Source organism: Apodemus sylvaticus, chromosome 7, assembly GCF_947179515.1.
Source record: "Apodemus sylvaticus chromosome 7, mApoSyl1.1, whole genome shotgun sequence".
NCBI classification, from domain to species: Eukaryota; Metazoa; Chordata; class Mammalia; order Rodentia; family Muridae; genus Apodemus; species Apodemus sylvaticus.
The window spans coordinates 40,341,044-40,358,829 of record NC_067478.1 but is presented as its reverse complement, the minus strand read 5'-3'; the positions used below and the strand labels follow the sequence as shown (position 1 = coordinate 40,358,829).

Here is a 17,786-nt window from a genome sequence, read left to right as displayed (position 1 = left end):
CCTAAAATCTCACTATATGACCAGACTGTTTCCCTGCCTGGACTCCCAAATACTGTAATTACAGGTGATTGCCACCGCGTTGTGTGGGAATCCCTGTTTAATGAATTTAGAACACAGTCTTAGAACGATGAAAACGTTCTGGGAAATGAATGGTGGTAAATATCCTTAACTGTAAGCTTAGGGCAACAAGTGGTAATGCACATCATGTGTATATGATGCATATTTGACTGCAATTGAAAAGCAACTTGGAGCCGGGCAGTGGTGACACACGCCTTTAATCCCAGCACTTGGAAAGCAGAGGCATGCAAATTTCTGAATTCGAGGCCAGCCTGGTTTACAGAGTGAGTTCCAGGACAGCCAGGGCTACACAGAGAAACCCTGTCTCAAAAAAAAAAAAAAAAAAAAAAAAGCAACTTGGTTGTGGGTGAGATAGGGTCTCACTATGTGGCCCAGGCTGTTTCAATGTTCCTTACTAAGTCTCCTGAGTGCTGGGGTTACAGGCATGCCCCAATGTGAAGGGGTGGGGGTGGGGGGATGTAAAACAACGCTGGCCTGGTGCATTCTGGTGATGTGTAGGCATTAGATAACTTTTATAATGAGCAGAACACACGAGAACTACACAAATATTCTTTCCTTTCTCAGAACTGCTAGGTTGCTGATTATATTTCATTCAAATGCAAGAGTTAATCCATTAGACAGGGACTTTGTGTTGTGGCGACTTATATTTAATGATTTATTCATAACAAATACGGATTCCCACTATTACTGCTAAAAGCTTTACACACACACAGAGACAGACACGCACACACAAACACACACACACACACACACACACACACACACACACACACACACACACACACACACACGGCAAGGTGGGCAGCGCCCCCTTGCACCTGTTAGGGGTTTACCCGCTAGGATCAGCCTTAGCATTCAGAGCTGGCCCTATGCTGCCGCCAGAGTCAACACCTACCTACCTTTGGGATGCAGCCTTTCATTTAACTACCATTGTAGGTAAATGAAAGGCTGCATCCCAAAAATTGCCTAGCTCCTGAGATTCCAGATCGAACTACGTGGAGCGGTTGCGTCCTCAGACCTAAGTAGCGTCTCGGCCCGCGGTGTGTCCCGGTCTCGCAGAAACAACCTCACAGTTCACTTCCCGGGAGGGCTCTAGACCCCTCTCTCCCACGTTCCTCTTTCTTTCCGCCCCCTCTCTTCTTTTTTGGCGATGAATCGAAAACACAAGCCGCTGTACACTCTTCTAGAGAAATCGGTGACATCAAGAGTGAGGATCCGAGACGCGGCCCCTGCAGTTGTCACTGCCGCCCAGGGACTGCGGTACCCAGCCTCTCCGACGAGCTCGCTCACCAGGCGAACAACCTCCTCTCTGTTCCCTGCGGGCTCCCGGGTGCCTCGAGTACCAGGGTCGTGTCGGGTGACTCCGGGAGTGCGTCTGCCGGCGGGAGGGCCTGGGGCTGGAGGAGGCGGGTCTGGCCCCGCCCCGCCCTAGTCCTCCCCGCAGCTTAGAAGAGGCCCCGGTGACCGGTGCTCACCGGGCTCCCGGCCAGTCCACCCGTTCAGCGCGCTCTAGCCAGCCATGCGTCCCGCGGCCGCTACGGCACCAAAGTGGCTGCTTCTCGCGCTGAGTGCTCTGCTACCACTGTGGCCGGCAGCCAGAGCCTGGGAGCTCACGATCCTGCACACAAACGACGTGCACAGCCGGCTAGAGCAGACCAGCGATGACTCCACTAAGTGCCTCAACACCAGCCTGTGCGTGGGTGGTGTGGCCCGGCTCTTCACCAAGGTGCAGCAGATCCGCAAGGAAGAACCCAACGTGCTGCTTTTGGATGCCGGCGACCAGTACCAGGGCACCATCTGGTTCACCGTTTACAAAGGCCTGGAAGTCGCACACTTCATGAACATCCTGGGCTACGATGCCATGGTAAGGAGAAGGCTCCCCGGGGTAGGAGTCCCCAAACCCAGAGAGAAAGGCTGGAGAACTTGCTAGTGGCCTGGTACAGAGAGCGCTCAGAGATGTGCAGGTGGAACTCGACCCAGGCCAGTGTGCAGTGAGGATGCAGACGGGTGTCCCTTAGATTATTTTCTTAAACTGAGATTACTGGGGTCCCGTAGTAAACTGAAACTATTAGAAGAGGGACCCTACTGCCTACAGGGTGCTTCAGCGTGAATACATTGGAGCACTGAAAAATATCAAGGGCTGGAGACCCATCTCAGTCACCTCTACATCTCCCATCTGCTCTGTCTTCCAAAGAATACCTCATCCTTACTTTACTGAAAGGAAATCGGGTCAAAAATTATACAGGTCACTAGCCACCGGGGAGGAAAACACAACACACTCACCTCCACAGGTCGATTTACAGTACAGCTACTTTTCTGTGACCTTGTGCTAGCTAGCTATTTAGTAGGCCTTGGTGGCCATTGACCTTTTGTGGTCTATGCACTGTGTGCATGTAATATCATCTCGGTAACTGTTGTTGCTCCCAGGCACTGCCTCACAGGAGCAAGCAATAAAGAAATGTCAGAGAGAACAAAGTTCGGGAAATGCTGGGTTTTTAGGGGCTCGATAAAACCTGCGCGACTGTGGAGATTCTGAAAGAGCCTAACTGGGGAGATGAGGGGGCTGGAGATGCAGCTAGATTGTTAGAGTGCTTGCTTAGAATTCCAAAGGCCCTGGGTTTGATCTCTGGCATTGCCCAAACTAGGCTTGCAGGGCAGACCTGGTAAAGGTTGGAGGATCCAAAGTTCAGAGTCATCCTTGGTTACAAAAGATGCCAGCCTAGCATGAGATCCTGCGTCAAAAGGAAGGAGGAAGAGGAGAGAGAGAGAGAGAGAGAGAGAGAGAGAGAGAGAGAGAGAAGAGAGAGAGAGAAGAGAGAGAAGTCCTCAGTTCCCAATACTCTGTTGGAAGTGATGGTGCCTTGCTTGTTGAGAAGGGATAAAGAATAGTCAAATAAAACATAGCTGAGATGTACAGATTAATTGAGCCGTCACTCACATCAATCTGGTGTGGATGCCTAGGGTAAAAAAATCCTGCCCCATTGTAGGGGGAAAATTGGTGATAATAACCAAAAAAAAAAAAAAAAAAAAAAAAAAAAAAAAAAGTAAGCGCTTTGCAAAAGATGTAACAGGGCGGGTCCTCAGAACCCTGTGAAACCAGAGGGTGTGGAAGGGAAAGTCAGGTGCGGAAGGCAGGCTACCCACTGTGTACAGGAACAGCTCAAAGGTCAGAGAAGGGTGAGCGCTCCCTTCCTACTGAGTATTGGCTTAGGGACTCTCAATGCAAGGGCAGGTAGCTCTAACCTTCCTTAAGCTCCAGAACTGACTGGGAAAGGCTGTGCTCAGCTGCAACTTGGCAGAAGAATCTCGGCCTCAAGAACTCCTCAGTCTCACAGCTTGCTTTTTCCACAGCTAGACCTGTTTGAAGCTTTGCAAGCAGAAAGAGCACTACAAACATTTACATAATTGGATTGTTCACTAGTTCAGGTCTCTACTTCCTCTCAGAAGGGTAGGATAAACACCGGCTGAGTTTGTTTTGATTTCACGTACAAGCCACAACTTTTCAGCATTTTCTTTTTCTAACACGCTTCTCAGTCTGGCAAATAATCCTTAGTAAAAATGTGTCCTTCTTAAGACAGAATGAGCTCACCGTGTGGTTAGATGAGGCCACAACAATGCACTGCAAGTCGGAGCCCATCACCCTTGAATGTTTACAATACTTTTTGTGAGATGGCATTGCTTTCTTACAAATTTCTGTCAAAGTAATTGAGGTGGGGCCTGAGGAAAAATAAACTACATGGGCATGGGCGGGTGTCAAGAGTGGGAGGAAAGGGAATAACAAAGTCTATAGTTACACTTACCGTAGCAGTCATTAGTACGTATGCATAGGGTGAGTCATGGGTGGGTTTAATACACATGATTTGGCCTGTGTGGACCATAGCTTAATGGCTACAGCATGCAGTTCCGCTCTGCAGCCTTCCTGTCTCACAGAGGGTTTACACTGTTGTGTTGCTTGTATTTTACTAAGTCTTGGGAGCCTAGTGATCTTCTGTTATAAAAAAAAAATTCCCTGTCCCAGTTCGCTACTATGTCTTGATTCTGGGATGCTGAAGACTCCGATCACAGTGAACAGCTGCTGTAGGGGAGTTATCTCCCGGAAATGGAAGCCGGTGTAGCCTCGGAAGTTAGAGTCGGAGCCTCCAAGACAGTTTGTGTTCTCTAGACCTGCCACACTCCCAGGAGAATGGTTCCGATGGCGATGGAGGACCAGGATGAGCTTGCAGACCTTTGGGTTCTGCTGCTGCTAGGCAGAAACTGAGAGAAGAAGACAGAAGCAGCCCGGTAGTGGAGAGGCTACTGAGCCCTGAGGGAGGAGGAGGGAGACATGCAAGCTATTGCACAAACCAGCTCAGAGGTCAGGAAAGCACAAGGCAGGATAGTTTTTTTCTTTAGAGACTAGGAGAAAGGAAGACAGGAAAAGAACACACGGAAGCGCAGCCGCTTGGGGATTCTCTTCTTCTTTTTAGCCTGGTTATTTCTGAGCCTCAACCTTAACTGAGAAAGATATTTCCCAGCCTATGGACATGGTACAGTGAGACATCCCTAGCTTTGTTCTCTATACCTCAGGTTCAGGAGGAAGAGGACATGTCAGCTGGCATTTATGTGGGTCTGACAGCCTTCCCTCTGCCATCTTTTCTAAGTACCACTGTCTAGACTCTTCCCTTTAGTATTTTTTTTCCCCTTTTAAGTTCTCAGATATCCTCAACCGCTCTTAAACTTGCTGTGTGGTACAGGATGTCCCTGAACTCTGATCCTCCTGCCTCCACATCCTAAATGCTACTTCTGTGTTCCTGTCTCGGTCACTTTTGATTGTTGTGACAAAATACCATGACTAACGCAACTTTTTAAAGAAAGCATTTAATTAGGCCTATGATTATAGAGGGTTAGGGTTCATGACAGCAGAGCAAAGGCCTGGCTGAGAGCTCACATCTTGATCCACAAGTAGGAGTCGGACAGAGAGGGGCTCACTGGGAATTGCGTGTGCGTTTTGAAGTCTCAAAGCCCTCCTCCAATAACACATCTCCTCCAACAAGGCCACACCTTCTAGTCCTTCCCAGACAATCCTGCCAACTGTGTTCAGACCATGTATTCAAACATAAGCGCCTATGGGCTGTTCTCATTGAGTCCACCACAGTCACCTTGCTCTCATTTTCCCGCCCGGTTCTACGTGTGCAGTGCCCCTGTGTATCTGGGTACATGGTGACCTCTTCACATATCATTCTCTGGTCAATTTGGAGATGGCCTCTAATCAATCCCCCTGCCTCACGAATTCAGCTGTTCCAGATGTCTTCTGCTGATTCCACTGTGAAGATTTTCATATTCAAGGGCCAAGGTCACTGTGTGTGTGCTCAGTTCTTCCTCTCACGAAGGATTGCCAGCTGCCTTCTTGAAGGCTTAATACCTTGAAGGCTTTGCTCCTCAGCTGACACAGGCAAGAGCATTAATCTCTGTATCATTACTTCTTCTTAAAGGGGGGGGAGAGAGAGAGAGAGAGAGAGAGAGAGAGAGAGAGAGAGAGAGAGAGAGAGAGAGAGATTCTCGTGTATGTGTACCAGATGTGTGCTGGTGCCCGTGGAAGCCAGATCTTCTAAAAATGGAGTTACTGCAAGCTGCTAGCCATCTGACACCAAATTCTGTCCCCTTACAAGAGTAGCAAGTGCTCTTAACTGCTGAGCTATCTCCTCAGCCCACACTGTTATCTACCCAGCTTGTCAGTAGCTTGTGTTTTTCTAATAATTGGAGATATCAAAAGTTTCTTTTGATAAGTAAGTTTGTGAATCTTTCAACTTTCTTCATCATCTGATGTCATGTTTACAGATTTTTCTTTTCTTTTTTCCACTGGATTTTGCTTTATTTAGAAGCACTCTCACTATTGATGTAGGGCAATGTTCGACAAAAATTTGATGATGCCACTACCATGCCTGTCAATGTTCAACTCTAGCTCTTAGAACAGAAACCCTTCGTTGGATATATTCAAATAATCAAAAAATTCTTGTTTGTCTCTCTGTTTTGGCCTGTGTTCTGGAAAACTTATGGAACAATTTGCTACTTTAAAGCGCAACTCGCCAAGGCTCTCTCTCACTGGAAAAGCAATCAGGGCTGTTCTCTCAGCCTTTTAGGACATCAGCCTGTGAGAACTACTTGTTAGTTCCCTCTCTGGCCAACAGATTAATGAGGGGCAGAAGCAGCTTATCCCTAGAGTTCTTCTCTAAAGACAGGCAGTCCTGAGAAACTTTTTAATGGTGTAAGATGTTTTGTTCAGTGCCAAGGCTAAACAGAGGGTGTGGAGGCCTGGACTGAGGTGAAACTGAGATAAGATGAAACTGATAAAAGACCAGGAAGACCTAGGAGAAGTTTAAGCTCCTTTGTCATGGTAATCAGAGCAGCTTGTGGGCCCCTCTGCTCTCGAAACTGAAGAAGTTTCCAAAGTGGCAGGAAGTGTCTTTTGTTATTCATAATGAGCCCCTTTGATAGTAGCTGAGGGTAATAGTTTAAGCTAATGAGGTTGCTTTTGAACTGGGGCTCTAGATAGCCTCAGGGTGGAACCCAGGGCCGGAATACAGAAGGCTTAGATTGGAGGGTTACAGACTAGGAAATTCTGACCTCATCCACCCACCTGCAGGAAAGTGGGGTGGGACTGGAGATTAAGCTCTGACAGGCTCTTAAAGGTAGAATTTGAAAAGCTCTGCAGTTACTGAGCACTTGGAGTTTCTGTAGGGTGGGGTGCCTGAAAGGGCACATAGGCTCTGTCTGTCCTATGCTCTGTCTGTCTGTCTGTCTGTCCTATGCTCTGTGCCTTGCCCTGGACATTCACTCCATTTGGCTATTCCTAGGTGTATCCTTCATAAATAAACCAGTAATAATGACTTTTGAAGTTCCATGAATTCCTCTAGGTAGTTGTCAAACGGGGAGGATGGGATTGTGGGGACCTCTGATTTGTAACTAGTCCACTAGAAGTAGAGGTGGCCCAGGCCTCTGGACTGGGTGCCAGAGTGGGCACAGTTGTGTGTGGCGGAGCCCTGCAATGTGTGGGAATCAGCACTATGCTAAGATAGACAGTGTCAAGACTGAATTGTTGGACACCTAGTTGGTGTTAGAGAAAATTGGAGAACTGGTTGATGCCAAAAAAGCAAAATCAAAGCAAAACGAACAGAGTGATTCAGCTAACCAAAGTTCTTGGCATGTAAGTTAAGCGTGATAACGCAAGTGTGAGGCCCTACATTTTGGGGGAGAGGAGGAGGCAGAGCAGGGGAAGGGGAAAAAAAGCTTCACGTGGTGATGATGGGATGTGGAGCCCAGAATAATGGCCCAAAGTTCACAGGCTGGTTAACCTAGAACACATCTGAAGGCAGAATCAGGAAGACTGATCTTGCCTCAAGCAGAAAGAGATGTTGTCTCCTTACCTATACAAGTTTACAACAATAGCCATTTGCCTACACACACACATACACACACACACACACAAACACACACACACATATCACATTATAACAATGCTGATAATAATAAATTAACTTAAAAATAAAAACCTCTCAGCTGCTTAGAGAAATCATTTGGGAAAGATGAGCAGAAATGTGTGAGAAAAATAAAAAGTGGGGAATGGAAGCAGGCCAGGCAGCAATCCAGAGGTGCAGTGAAGACTCCACTATGGTCACCTGAAAGGCTGGATCCACTAGAACCAATTTTAATAGGAAAGCAATTTGGAATACAACTGAGAGGCTGTGTCAACTATTTTTCTGTTGCTGTGATAAAATACCATGACCAGAAGCAACTTAAGGGGGTATGAGTTTGTTTGGGCTTACAATTGCACAGGGAAAGTCCCAAATGGTGGGGGAAGCAGGTCACCAGGCAGCTAAAAAGAAACTGAGTGATCACACAAAAGAGGGGGGGGAGGGAGGGAGGAAGGGAGAGAGAGACAGAGAGACAGAGAAAGAGAGACACAGAGAGACACAGAGAGAGACACAGAGAGACAGAGAGCGCGCATGCGCATTTAGTTAGTTAGTTAGTTAATTAGTTAGTTACTAAGGCATCTTTGTTTATTCTCATCTGCATCGCTGACTCTCAGGGTTCACATTTCCCAACACCGCTCCTCTCCATACAGTAGTTAATGTGCAGTCTCACTTGTGGGCCTGGGAAGGGCGGGGGCTTGGTTCTGGGTGGGGTGGGCATTGGCACTCCACAGTCGGGCCAGTGGGCAGTGACCTGTCTCCATGAGAGGCACGGATGGGTGGGAGGGTAACCACCAGGTTTGTCCCTACTCGACTTTCCTGCTAAGTGGGTTCCTTTTTCACTCTCCTGGGTGCTTGGGGTGGGGACCATGCATTGAGAGAGTGCATTTATATTCAAGTGCTTACTAGGCTTCTCTTGGTAAGGGCAATCCCAGAATGTTTGGAGGGAATGTAAATTAACAGTGTTAGTTTAAGAAGCTTGAAAGAGTTGGTTCTAGATGACTGTTTTGATCCCGGTCCCAAACTCCCTTCCCATGCTAAGAGCCAAACCCACATAACTGTTTTGTTTAAGAAATACAAGTGGGCCTGCGGGATGGATCTGCGGGTAGAGGTGCTTGCTCCTAAGTCTAAGGATCTGCGTTTGCTCCCTGGAACCCAAATGGCGGGAGGAGAGGACTGACTCCCACAAGCTATCCTCTGATTCTCACACATGTGCTGACACATAAATTACAAATGCAGTGAATGTAAAACTATAATTTTTCTTTACATATAGTAAAATATGTATATCATATATATTGAAACAGCATCTCTCTTTGGCCTGTCTGGCCTGTCTGGCCTCCCTTTTTACACCAAGCTAGCCCTGAATTTACAAAAATCTTCCTGCCTCTGCCTCTGGAGTTCTGGGATTCAAGCCTTACATCAACCAGTAATGACCAACTAAATTTATAACTAGTTATTGCTGAGAGCCCAGCCTGCAGGAGTTGTGGTAGGGGAATTTTTGAGTTAGAGACTTGGTTTTCACTCCTCAGGCATGAGGGAGCCTCTGTGGTGGTCACAGTTTCTACTTCCTTGTCATCTGAGTCCCAGGCTAGAGTGGGACAGGGTGACACTGGCTCTGGATGGCTGAAGGAGGAGGCAGAAGCAGCCTCTGACTTCCTTCATCTTACCCTGTCTTGACCTCTAGATTGTTAACTGAGACTCAAAAAAGAACCCATCCCACATCACTGTGGCAGCCTCTTCTGAACTTCATCCACAAATACAGCTGAGTGATGTTTATGTCCCTTTAGCACTTGTTTGCTTTAGCCACATAAGTAGATTTTAAAGTTTTCTAAATGAGCTGGAGAAATGGCTCAGCAGTTAAAAGCACGTGTTGTTCTTGCAGAGGACCCTGGTTCAATTTTCAGTATACCCCCATGGTGGCTCACTCTGCCTGTAACTCCAGTTCCAGGGAATCAGATGTTAGTTCCAGACACACATGAGATGGATATTCATACATGAAAGCAGAACACTCATATGCATAAAATTCAATTAAGTAATTGATTAAAATTTTTCTAGATGCTTCTATGCCCTCATATAAATAATTGCTTCTATATATAATGTGCACATTAACTACCTGGTGTTCTCTGTCTCCTGAGAAATAAACCTGTCTGGACACAATTAATTGATCAATTAATTCTAAATGTGACTATGTTATGCATAGTTTTCCTGTGTAAAAAGTCTGTACGTTCTCAAACGATAGACAGTATGAAGTGCTGTTTTTGGTTTTTAGTTTTTTGTTTGTTTGTTTTATTGTTATCCTTGATTCTTATTTATCTTTTTCCTTTTTGTTTATTCTTCTTTCATTTATTACATCCCAATTGCAGTTGCCCCTCCCCCAGCCTCTCTCTACCCCAGATCCTTTCACTTCTCTTCAGAAAAGAACTGGCTTTCCAGGGATATCAACCAAAAAGGCATAACAAGCTACAAAACCTAGCATATTGTCACATCAAGGCTGGATGAGGCAAACCTAGTAAGAGGAAAAGGGTTCCAGCTGACTTCTGATAGCCCACTTGAGTCCCAGTCCCAGTCCCAGCTGGTTCTGTAGGCCTGGTTCTTGTGGTGTCCTTGATCACCCTGGTTCTTCCGTGTTCTGTATGTTTTCTTTCTTTGAACCTTTCAACTGATGTTGACAATGCAGGTAAGCTGACCTGACCCCAGGATCCTTTCTGTCATCCAGTGGGACATTACACTCACCTACAAGGGCCAACATCCCCTTGCTCATGGCTGTGGAAATGGGAGGTAGACATGGTCCACGATATCAGATATGGATCAGAAGAACAAAACATGTCTCAGAAGACTGTTGTTGAGGGTCCCTGAGTGACTTGCAACTGAGTCTCATTGTATAATAGACCAATATGTCTCCTTAAGTCTTACACTGTAGGACTTCCACTCTGATGGATAAAGAGCTGTTGACATTATTACAATTGTCTAATAGATTACAAAAGAGATTCTTTTCTTCTACATCAAGCATATTCTACTGCATTTAAATCAGCTCTTCTTGCCTTGTTTTTGTCTGGCATAGTTAAGCCTTTTTCTTCACTTGGAACATTTTACTTTCTTCTTCTTGTTTTCAGTTCCCTATTCATCTATACCATTAAGGCGATTTGCTTGTGAGCCTGTGCTCCCTTAGGTGAAGCTCGTCCTTGACATTCTGCAGTTGCTAAGATGCACCATGTACCTGAATCTTCATACATGTGTGCAGTGGAGTTTGGGCTATATAGATTTGTGTTCTTGGTGGATCACATGGGCCAACCTTCCCAAGAACTATCGTTGGATCTGCCTGTAGCCAGCGGCCACTTACACAAATTCTCACATGGCTGGTTGGCTTTATCTCCTGCTGCTCCTGTGTCCCATCCTTCTTCCCCGAGTCATGGTGATTTTCCCCTGTTCCTCTCTGTGCCCTCACCAGAGCAACTCTAAGGGTCCCGCCCCATCTCCCTTTGCCCAGTCATTGGCTTCTGGCATCTATATTGACTGATCAAAAACCAATTGGGGACAAGGACCATTAGTGTTTGGACATGCAGATTCCGATTGAGTCAAAACATTAGAACCAATCTCTAACATGTGTTTCCCACATGTTTGATGCTTGGGTGGATGTGTAGATGGATGGTACGTGGATTAATGGATGGAAGATACTTGCTTAGGTGAAAAGGCAGATAGATGGAGAGATAGGAAGAAATGGATGGATGGATAGATGGATGGATGGATGGTGACTGGATGAATGGACAGGAAGGTGGATGACACATGGATGGATGGATGTGTAGATGGGTGGTGCTCAGGTAGGTGGATGAAGACGTGGATAGGTAGACATGTTAATCTATGCTTGCTTCCAGTTTGCCTTTTAGGTACCCTTAGGAAAAAGATTTTGCCATTAGTTGGCATCCCAGAGCCTTGTTAAAAAACAACTAGCAAGTAGCAACCGGATGCCTACCTCTCCCATTCATGCAGCTTGGCAGCAGTTGTGCATTCAAAAGTCTCTGTTGTGCCTTAAGCCTCACTGCCAATTCTCAGGTTTCAACTCCTCTACTTGCTAATTGTAGGAATCAGAGCCTCAGTTTCCTTATCTATGAAAAAGGGAAATAATAGCACCTATCCCATAGCACTAACAAATAAAATGATACAGTGTGTGAACAGGCCTAGTGTGTCAAACTTGTATTATACTCCATGTCATGTTTTCCTTCTTTCTTTCTTTCTTTCTTTCCTAAATTCCCCATATTTTACATTTATTGATGCTTTTGTATTCTTCTATGAACAAAATCAAGGCTATGAGATGCCCATCATCCAATTCATATAAAGGTAGCCTTTGATAGACCAATTACCTTAAATTCCCAATAAAAAATAGACTTTTTACAAGATTACATCTTCTTCCAAATTCCCCTTGTGAAATTCAAATAGTGTTTAAATGCTCACACCCCAGATTCGCAAAGAACTGTGAACACTTTGTTGTTGTTTTGAGATAAGGTAGAAGTGTGTATCCCTGCACAGACTCAAACTCTAGGTGCTGGGATTATGATAAGTATGTACTACCATGCTCACTGTACTGTGTGTGTGTGTGTGTGTGTGTGTGTGTGTGTGTGTGTTCCATTCGTAGACAAGTGCCACAAAGATATTAACAAACGAATGGAGGTAACTTGTAAATTCAAACACAAAAAATGAAAATAGAAGAACCTGACAACTGTCTAGCGAGGAGCTGGGTGGTACAAAAACAGTTGGCTAGATTTCTTACCAGTTGCCTAGCAACCTGGTTTCTCTCCCTATAAAACTAAGTCATCATGTACCTAGTATTTACAAAGGTTTTTTGTTTTCATATCCTGCCTTCTGGAAAGTTTTAATGGCTCACACACCTCGACAGAGTAAAATAGAACTCATTTAAAAGAAGATAAGAGCTAATGGTTTTATTCCTCATTCAGTAGACATGGCATGACTCACTGTCATCCTTGGCTACTTAGCATGTGGGAGGCCAATCTACACTACATAAGACTGTCAAACAAAACAAAAAATCTCCATCCAGCAGTCAAGGCAAAATGACCACCATGTGATAAAGCTTACCCAAGAGCTCTTTGCAACTGACCACTATGATCAAACCACCTCAGGCCTTTAAGCTATATAACTAAGGAAGTCTTTACCTTTGAGGGCAATGTGGATCCCCTTGATTTTGCTGCTCTGTTTCTGGTGTTTGTTTGTTTGGTTGGTTGGTTGTTTGTTTTTGTGGCTATGATGCTCATTCCCCAAAGGCTTTCAAAGCATAACTCTGTTTGGTAGCTGGGGCCCAGGACTGTTTCTGCCAAATGATAACCCCCTGGGTAACTGAATCAGTAACTGCAGTTGTAGAGTTTGATTGTTTGAGACATAGCTTTACTATGTAGCCCTGGCTGACCTTGAACTTGCTATGTAGACCAGAACTGACCTCAAACTCACACAGACCTGCTTGTTTCTGCCTCCTAAGGGCTGGGAACAAAGGAATACACCACCATGCCCATCCCTGGAGTTTGTATTTATTCTTTCTTTTTCCTTTTCCCCACCAGCTGTTTATTTGATTCCTCACTCACTGAGATCCTCAGTGATGACTTCCTCCCTGTTAGACACATCTCATAGACTGTAGGGACTGTCAAGTCAGTACACATGGTTACTGAATAACAAGAAGACAGATTGTTTTGGTCCATCGACTGCATGGAGGAATCAGAGAATAGAGGGTTTTGCTAAACTATTTCAGAGTATGGAGGATCCTTTAGTGGACAACCAGTGGCCACTGACCTCTGTGTCTCCGTCCTCAGACTGCAGACAATGTGGAGCTTAGGCAATGTTCCTTGAGGAGCATTCTCAATATCTCCTCCACCCACCCATTTATTCAGCACAAACTAGAGGGTTTGGCTATGAGTGATGTTTGTATGTGAGCCATTGTGGGCAGTATCCACATCTGATTGCTGCTACCAAATGTGGTTCAGAAAGAAAAGTCAGAAGTATTCTGCCCTCACTTAAAATTATGCCTCTAGCATTCGTTGCTGGGTAAAAGTACATTCTGTTATTCATAAATAGATCCCATGCTCATAATTACTATGTTCCTGAAGGACTGAAAAAATTACATATCTGGTTGGTTGACAGCTGTTCCCTTCATTGCTGGGTTAAGGGAGATTCTGAGGCTTGTTCTAAGTTCATCTGAAAAGATTGACCCAGTCAGTTAATTGGCATCTGCCACAGACAAGGAAAGGGGTGTGGCACATTATATTATCTTGTATTTGCTTATTTGTCAACTTGTGTGTATTTGAGCTACCTTCCTTCTGTTTCATCTGTATCCAAAAGTTAATAATTTACTGTTTGGGATTGGAAATAAATAAGTGAATTCGTATGTAGTAACTTAATAATTATCCATAGTTTTTTCAGCTTTTCCTCAGAGGAAAAGTAGCCCCGGCCTGCAACAAAATGCATGTGAATTCCAAGCCAAACGTTAAGCACAAGTTTTTCATCTCCCCTAATTACAGAGGAATCTTAATAGCTCAAGCAAGAAACTTGGCATCAGAAGCCTTAAAATAGCTTCATTCCTCTGTTGGTAACTCACACAACATTCCGGGCCTTACCTACAATCAACAGAAGCTTTCTCAAAGGCCAAAGGGTTTTTGTAAGTCACCCATAGCCTATGTAAATACTACCTACCTACAGAAAGCAGGAGAACCATCACTGTAGTCCTCAGAGTCCATGTAGTGGCCATGGAAGCCTGAGTCACAGAGGAACTGAGTCCTCTGTTCCAACATTTTCATTTGTTTGTGGTTTTAGGTGGCAAGCAGTTTGAGGTGTTGGCCTGTCAAACATCCCATGCGTCCTAGTCAGTGTCATATTGCTGAGACGAGACACCACACACCATGACCATAGTGACTTTTTGTTGTTGTTGTTTGTTTTGGATTTTTCGGGACAGGGTTTCTCTGTGTAGCCCTGGCTGTCCTGGAACTCACTCTGTAAACCAGGCTGGTCTCCAACTCAGAAATCCGCCTGCCTCTGCCTCCCAAGTGCTGGGATTAAAGGCATGTGCCACCACTGCCCGGCAGACCATGGTGACTCTTAATAAAGAAACACATTTAATCGTGACTTTCTTAACAGTTTCAGAGGTTTAGTCCATTATCACGAGGGGGAGCATGGTGGCATGTAGGCAGATTCGGTGCTGAATAAGGAGCTAAGACTTCTACACCCAGATCCTTAGGTAGCAGGAACAAGAGAGAACCACTGGTCCTGGCTTGGTTCTTGAAACCTCAAAGCCCACCCCTCCCCAGTGACACATTTCCTCCAACAAGGCCACACCCTCTCCAACAAGGCCATACCCTCTCCAACAAGGCCACCACCTCCTAATCCCTTTTAAGCAGTGCCACTTTCAGATGACCAAGCATTCAAGTATTTCAGCCCCTGGGGGCTATTCCTATTCAAACCACCACACCAGGCAAGATAAAGATATGCAGCACATCTTTCTGGAAGACTATGTTTCTTTTCTTTTTAGGTGTTTTCCTCAGAAGAACATGGGGGAGGGGAGGACCTGGGACTGGATGAGTTGCTGACATCACAAGCCTATGATTTTAATATTGGAAGTTCAGAAGGTTAATTTGCTAAGCTCGTCTCTCTTATTTGGTGAATGTATAAGCTTGTCATAGGTTCCCATTGATTAATGAACAAGATGAACAAATAAACAAAATCCAATCTGTACGGAAGCCTGTAGACTGACCGTGGTTAACTAGAGCACTGTGATTAAGGGGTGATGGAATGCTGTGGATTAAAAACGTCAAGGTCATCTTGGGGTATCTTTAGTCTCTTTTACTAGGAGCTTACTATCAACCTCTATATTTGACTCCACATCCTTTTGACTACTAGATATAATTCCTGGAGGTTGTCTATAAATCTGTTAACTGTCTTACAAAGTAAAAAGGGAGTGTGGTTCTGAATCATGGCAGGTCTTTGCCTAAGATGATGGTTAAAGAATCAGTGACAATGTCACAATGTTAATTTGAAGGCTTGCTGTGTCAACCTGAAGTTACAACTCTGTTTTAAAGAAACTGAGAAAGTAGTTTATTTTGAGCAAATAATATATGTGACCAAGGCCTAGGGAACACTTATTCAAGTTATCCCAAGTGGCATGTCCCATGTGGAAGAGATTTTGTGACATTTTATAGTCATGAAACAAATTAAAGTCATAAATCAGTGTGCTTACAACGTATATAGAAAGCAGTCCATAGGAAGTTGGCTATAGCAGATTGGGAAATATATCTTCTACAGGATTAAGAATTAATGTTGGAGCTGGAGATGTAGCTCAGTTAGTAGAGTATTTCTCTAACTAAAGAAAGCCCTTAGTTACATCCCCAGACCCACATAAACTTGCCATGAATCCTACTGCTTCAAAGGTAGAGACAGAAAGAATCAGAAGTTCAAAGACATTCTCAGCTACAAAGCAACTTCAAGGTAAGCATGTGGTACAAGAGACCCTGTCTAAAAAGAAAAAAAATTATATTATTAGGATTAGAAATGTCAAATTTAGCAAGATGATAAATTCCAGGAGTTTTTATCAAGAGGATGTGAGGTCAGATATAGTGCAACTATTAAAAGACTAAAGATAGCCCAAGATGACCTTGGCTCTTGATCCACAGCATTCCATCACCCCAGAATCACAATGTTCTACTCAGCCAAGGTCAAACAGCGCATGGGTCCTTCAGTGTAGATGGGGCTTCAGAGGACTTCAGTTTGTAAATAAGAACTTCCATAAAGGACCAAAAAAGGCAAAGGACCATCACAGGGGAGTATAAAAATAATCAATTCCACCAATGGCAGATCCAAGGTATTTGGAGAAAAAAAAAAAAAAAACCTGTGTTCATATTGGATATATACAGATAATCTTATTAATATTTCCAACTACTAGAGTCTGAAAACTATTATATAGCTATAGCAGTTGTATTGTGCGAGGTAATTCAAATAGCCTAATGATGATTCAAAACTCATGAGAACATGTGTATAAGCCATTGGCAAATACCATGCCATTTTCTACCATGATGGACTGTGGTATGTGGAGGAACCTGGAAGCATTTCCCCATGTATACTGAGGGGTGGCTGTCTCCTCTATGTCTCCTCCTTTATGTCACGCCATCATGTATTGCTTCATGTTCTTCTCTTAAGCAGCTCTTTCCCAAGACCTGTTGGTAATACAAATGATAACGGAAGAGTAATTAAGATCCTTCTACCTAACAGGCGGCTCCTATAGCACCTACCACTGCAAGCCAGCAGCGTGGGGAATTTGGTGAGAAGCATGTTCCACCTGAAGAGCAGATATATTACAAAATCCTCTTAATTAGCAAAAGGAATAAGGCAGCAGGGCAAAGCCCAAGTGGGGAAAAGGAAATATAAAATATTTACAAAGGGAATTTTCTACGTGTGCATTTGTAGGAACAGTGAAATGTCGTAGAGGGTACTTTGTGATTGGTCCCCGCCCCCACTTCATCTACTTCCCCCAGTAGTGCATCCTGCTGTGACCTAAGGATCTGTCATCAAACAAACCGACCACCCGGAGGGCAGAGGAGAGGCCTGCTGGGGCTCACTGAGGAGGCCGCCTCCATCAGAGCACCTCTCCTGGGAGTATTATTAGGTATATGAAGCAGCAAAGGATGTGGAGAGTGCTGTCTAACCTGGAGTTCAGAAGGATCGCTCTGGCAGCGAGCTATACAGAGGACGGTTTAGGGAAGAAAATGGCCAAAACTCTGGCTAGAGAACCACTGTCTAAGACTGCAGCAAGGCCATAGTGATGAGAGAGGGGAAGTGGGCTCCCTTTTCTAGGGTCTTAGATAGGTGAATTTTTCGCTTTGTTTTTGTTTTTGAGACAGGGTTTCTTCACGTAGCCCTGGCTCTCCTAGAAGTAGCTCTGTAGACAAGGCTGGTCTCGAGCTCACAGACATACTCCTGCCTCTGCTTCCCAAATGCTGGGATTAAAGGTGTGTACTTACCACCTCCCATAATGATAAATGAATTTTAAAACAGACTCAGAAGGAAACATTTGAGGCGGGGGTGGGGGGTGGGGACAATATAACAGGAAAGCTAGAAATCCTAATGGCTACTGGAAGGTGGGGCCCAGATAAGAGGAAAGGAATCACACTTGTGAGATAAATGTTAAGAAAGCTGACGGGCTCAGCAGTGGAGGCCAGTTAGGCAGCTGCATGAGGCATTGAAGCGGACAGGTATCATCTGCAGAGATAAAACGTC

General features: G+C 44.8%; 1 protein-coding gene across 1 annotated transcript in view; it reads left to right on the top strand.

The window, feature by feature from the left end:
• The first annotated feature begins 1,500 nt into the window (after positions 1-1,500).
• Nt5e (5'-nucleotidase ecto) overlaps positions 1,501-17,786 on the top strand; it is a 43,376-nt gene continuing 27,090 nt past the window's right edge. The window contains exon 1 of the mRNA XM_052187688.1: positions 1,501-1,942. Coding sequence (XP_052043648.1) covers positions 1,598-1,942 — 345 coding nt within the window. The 5' untranslated portion in view covers positions 1,501-1,597. The remainder of the gene's footprint in view (positions 1,943-17,786) is intronic.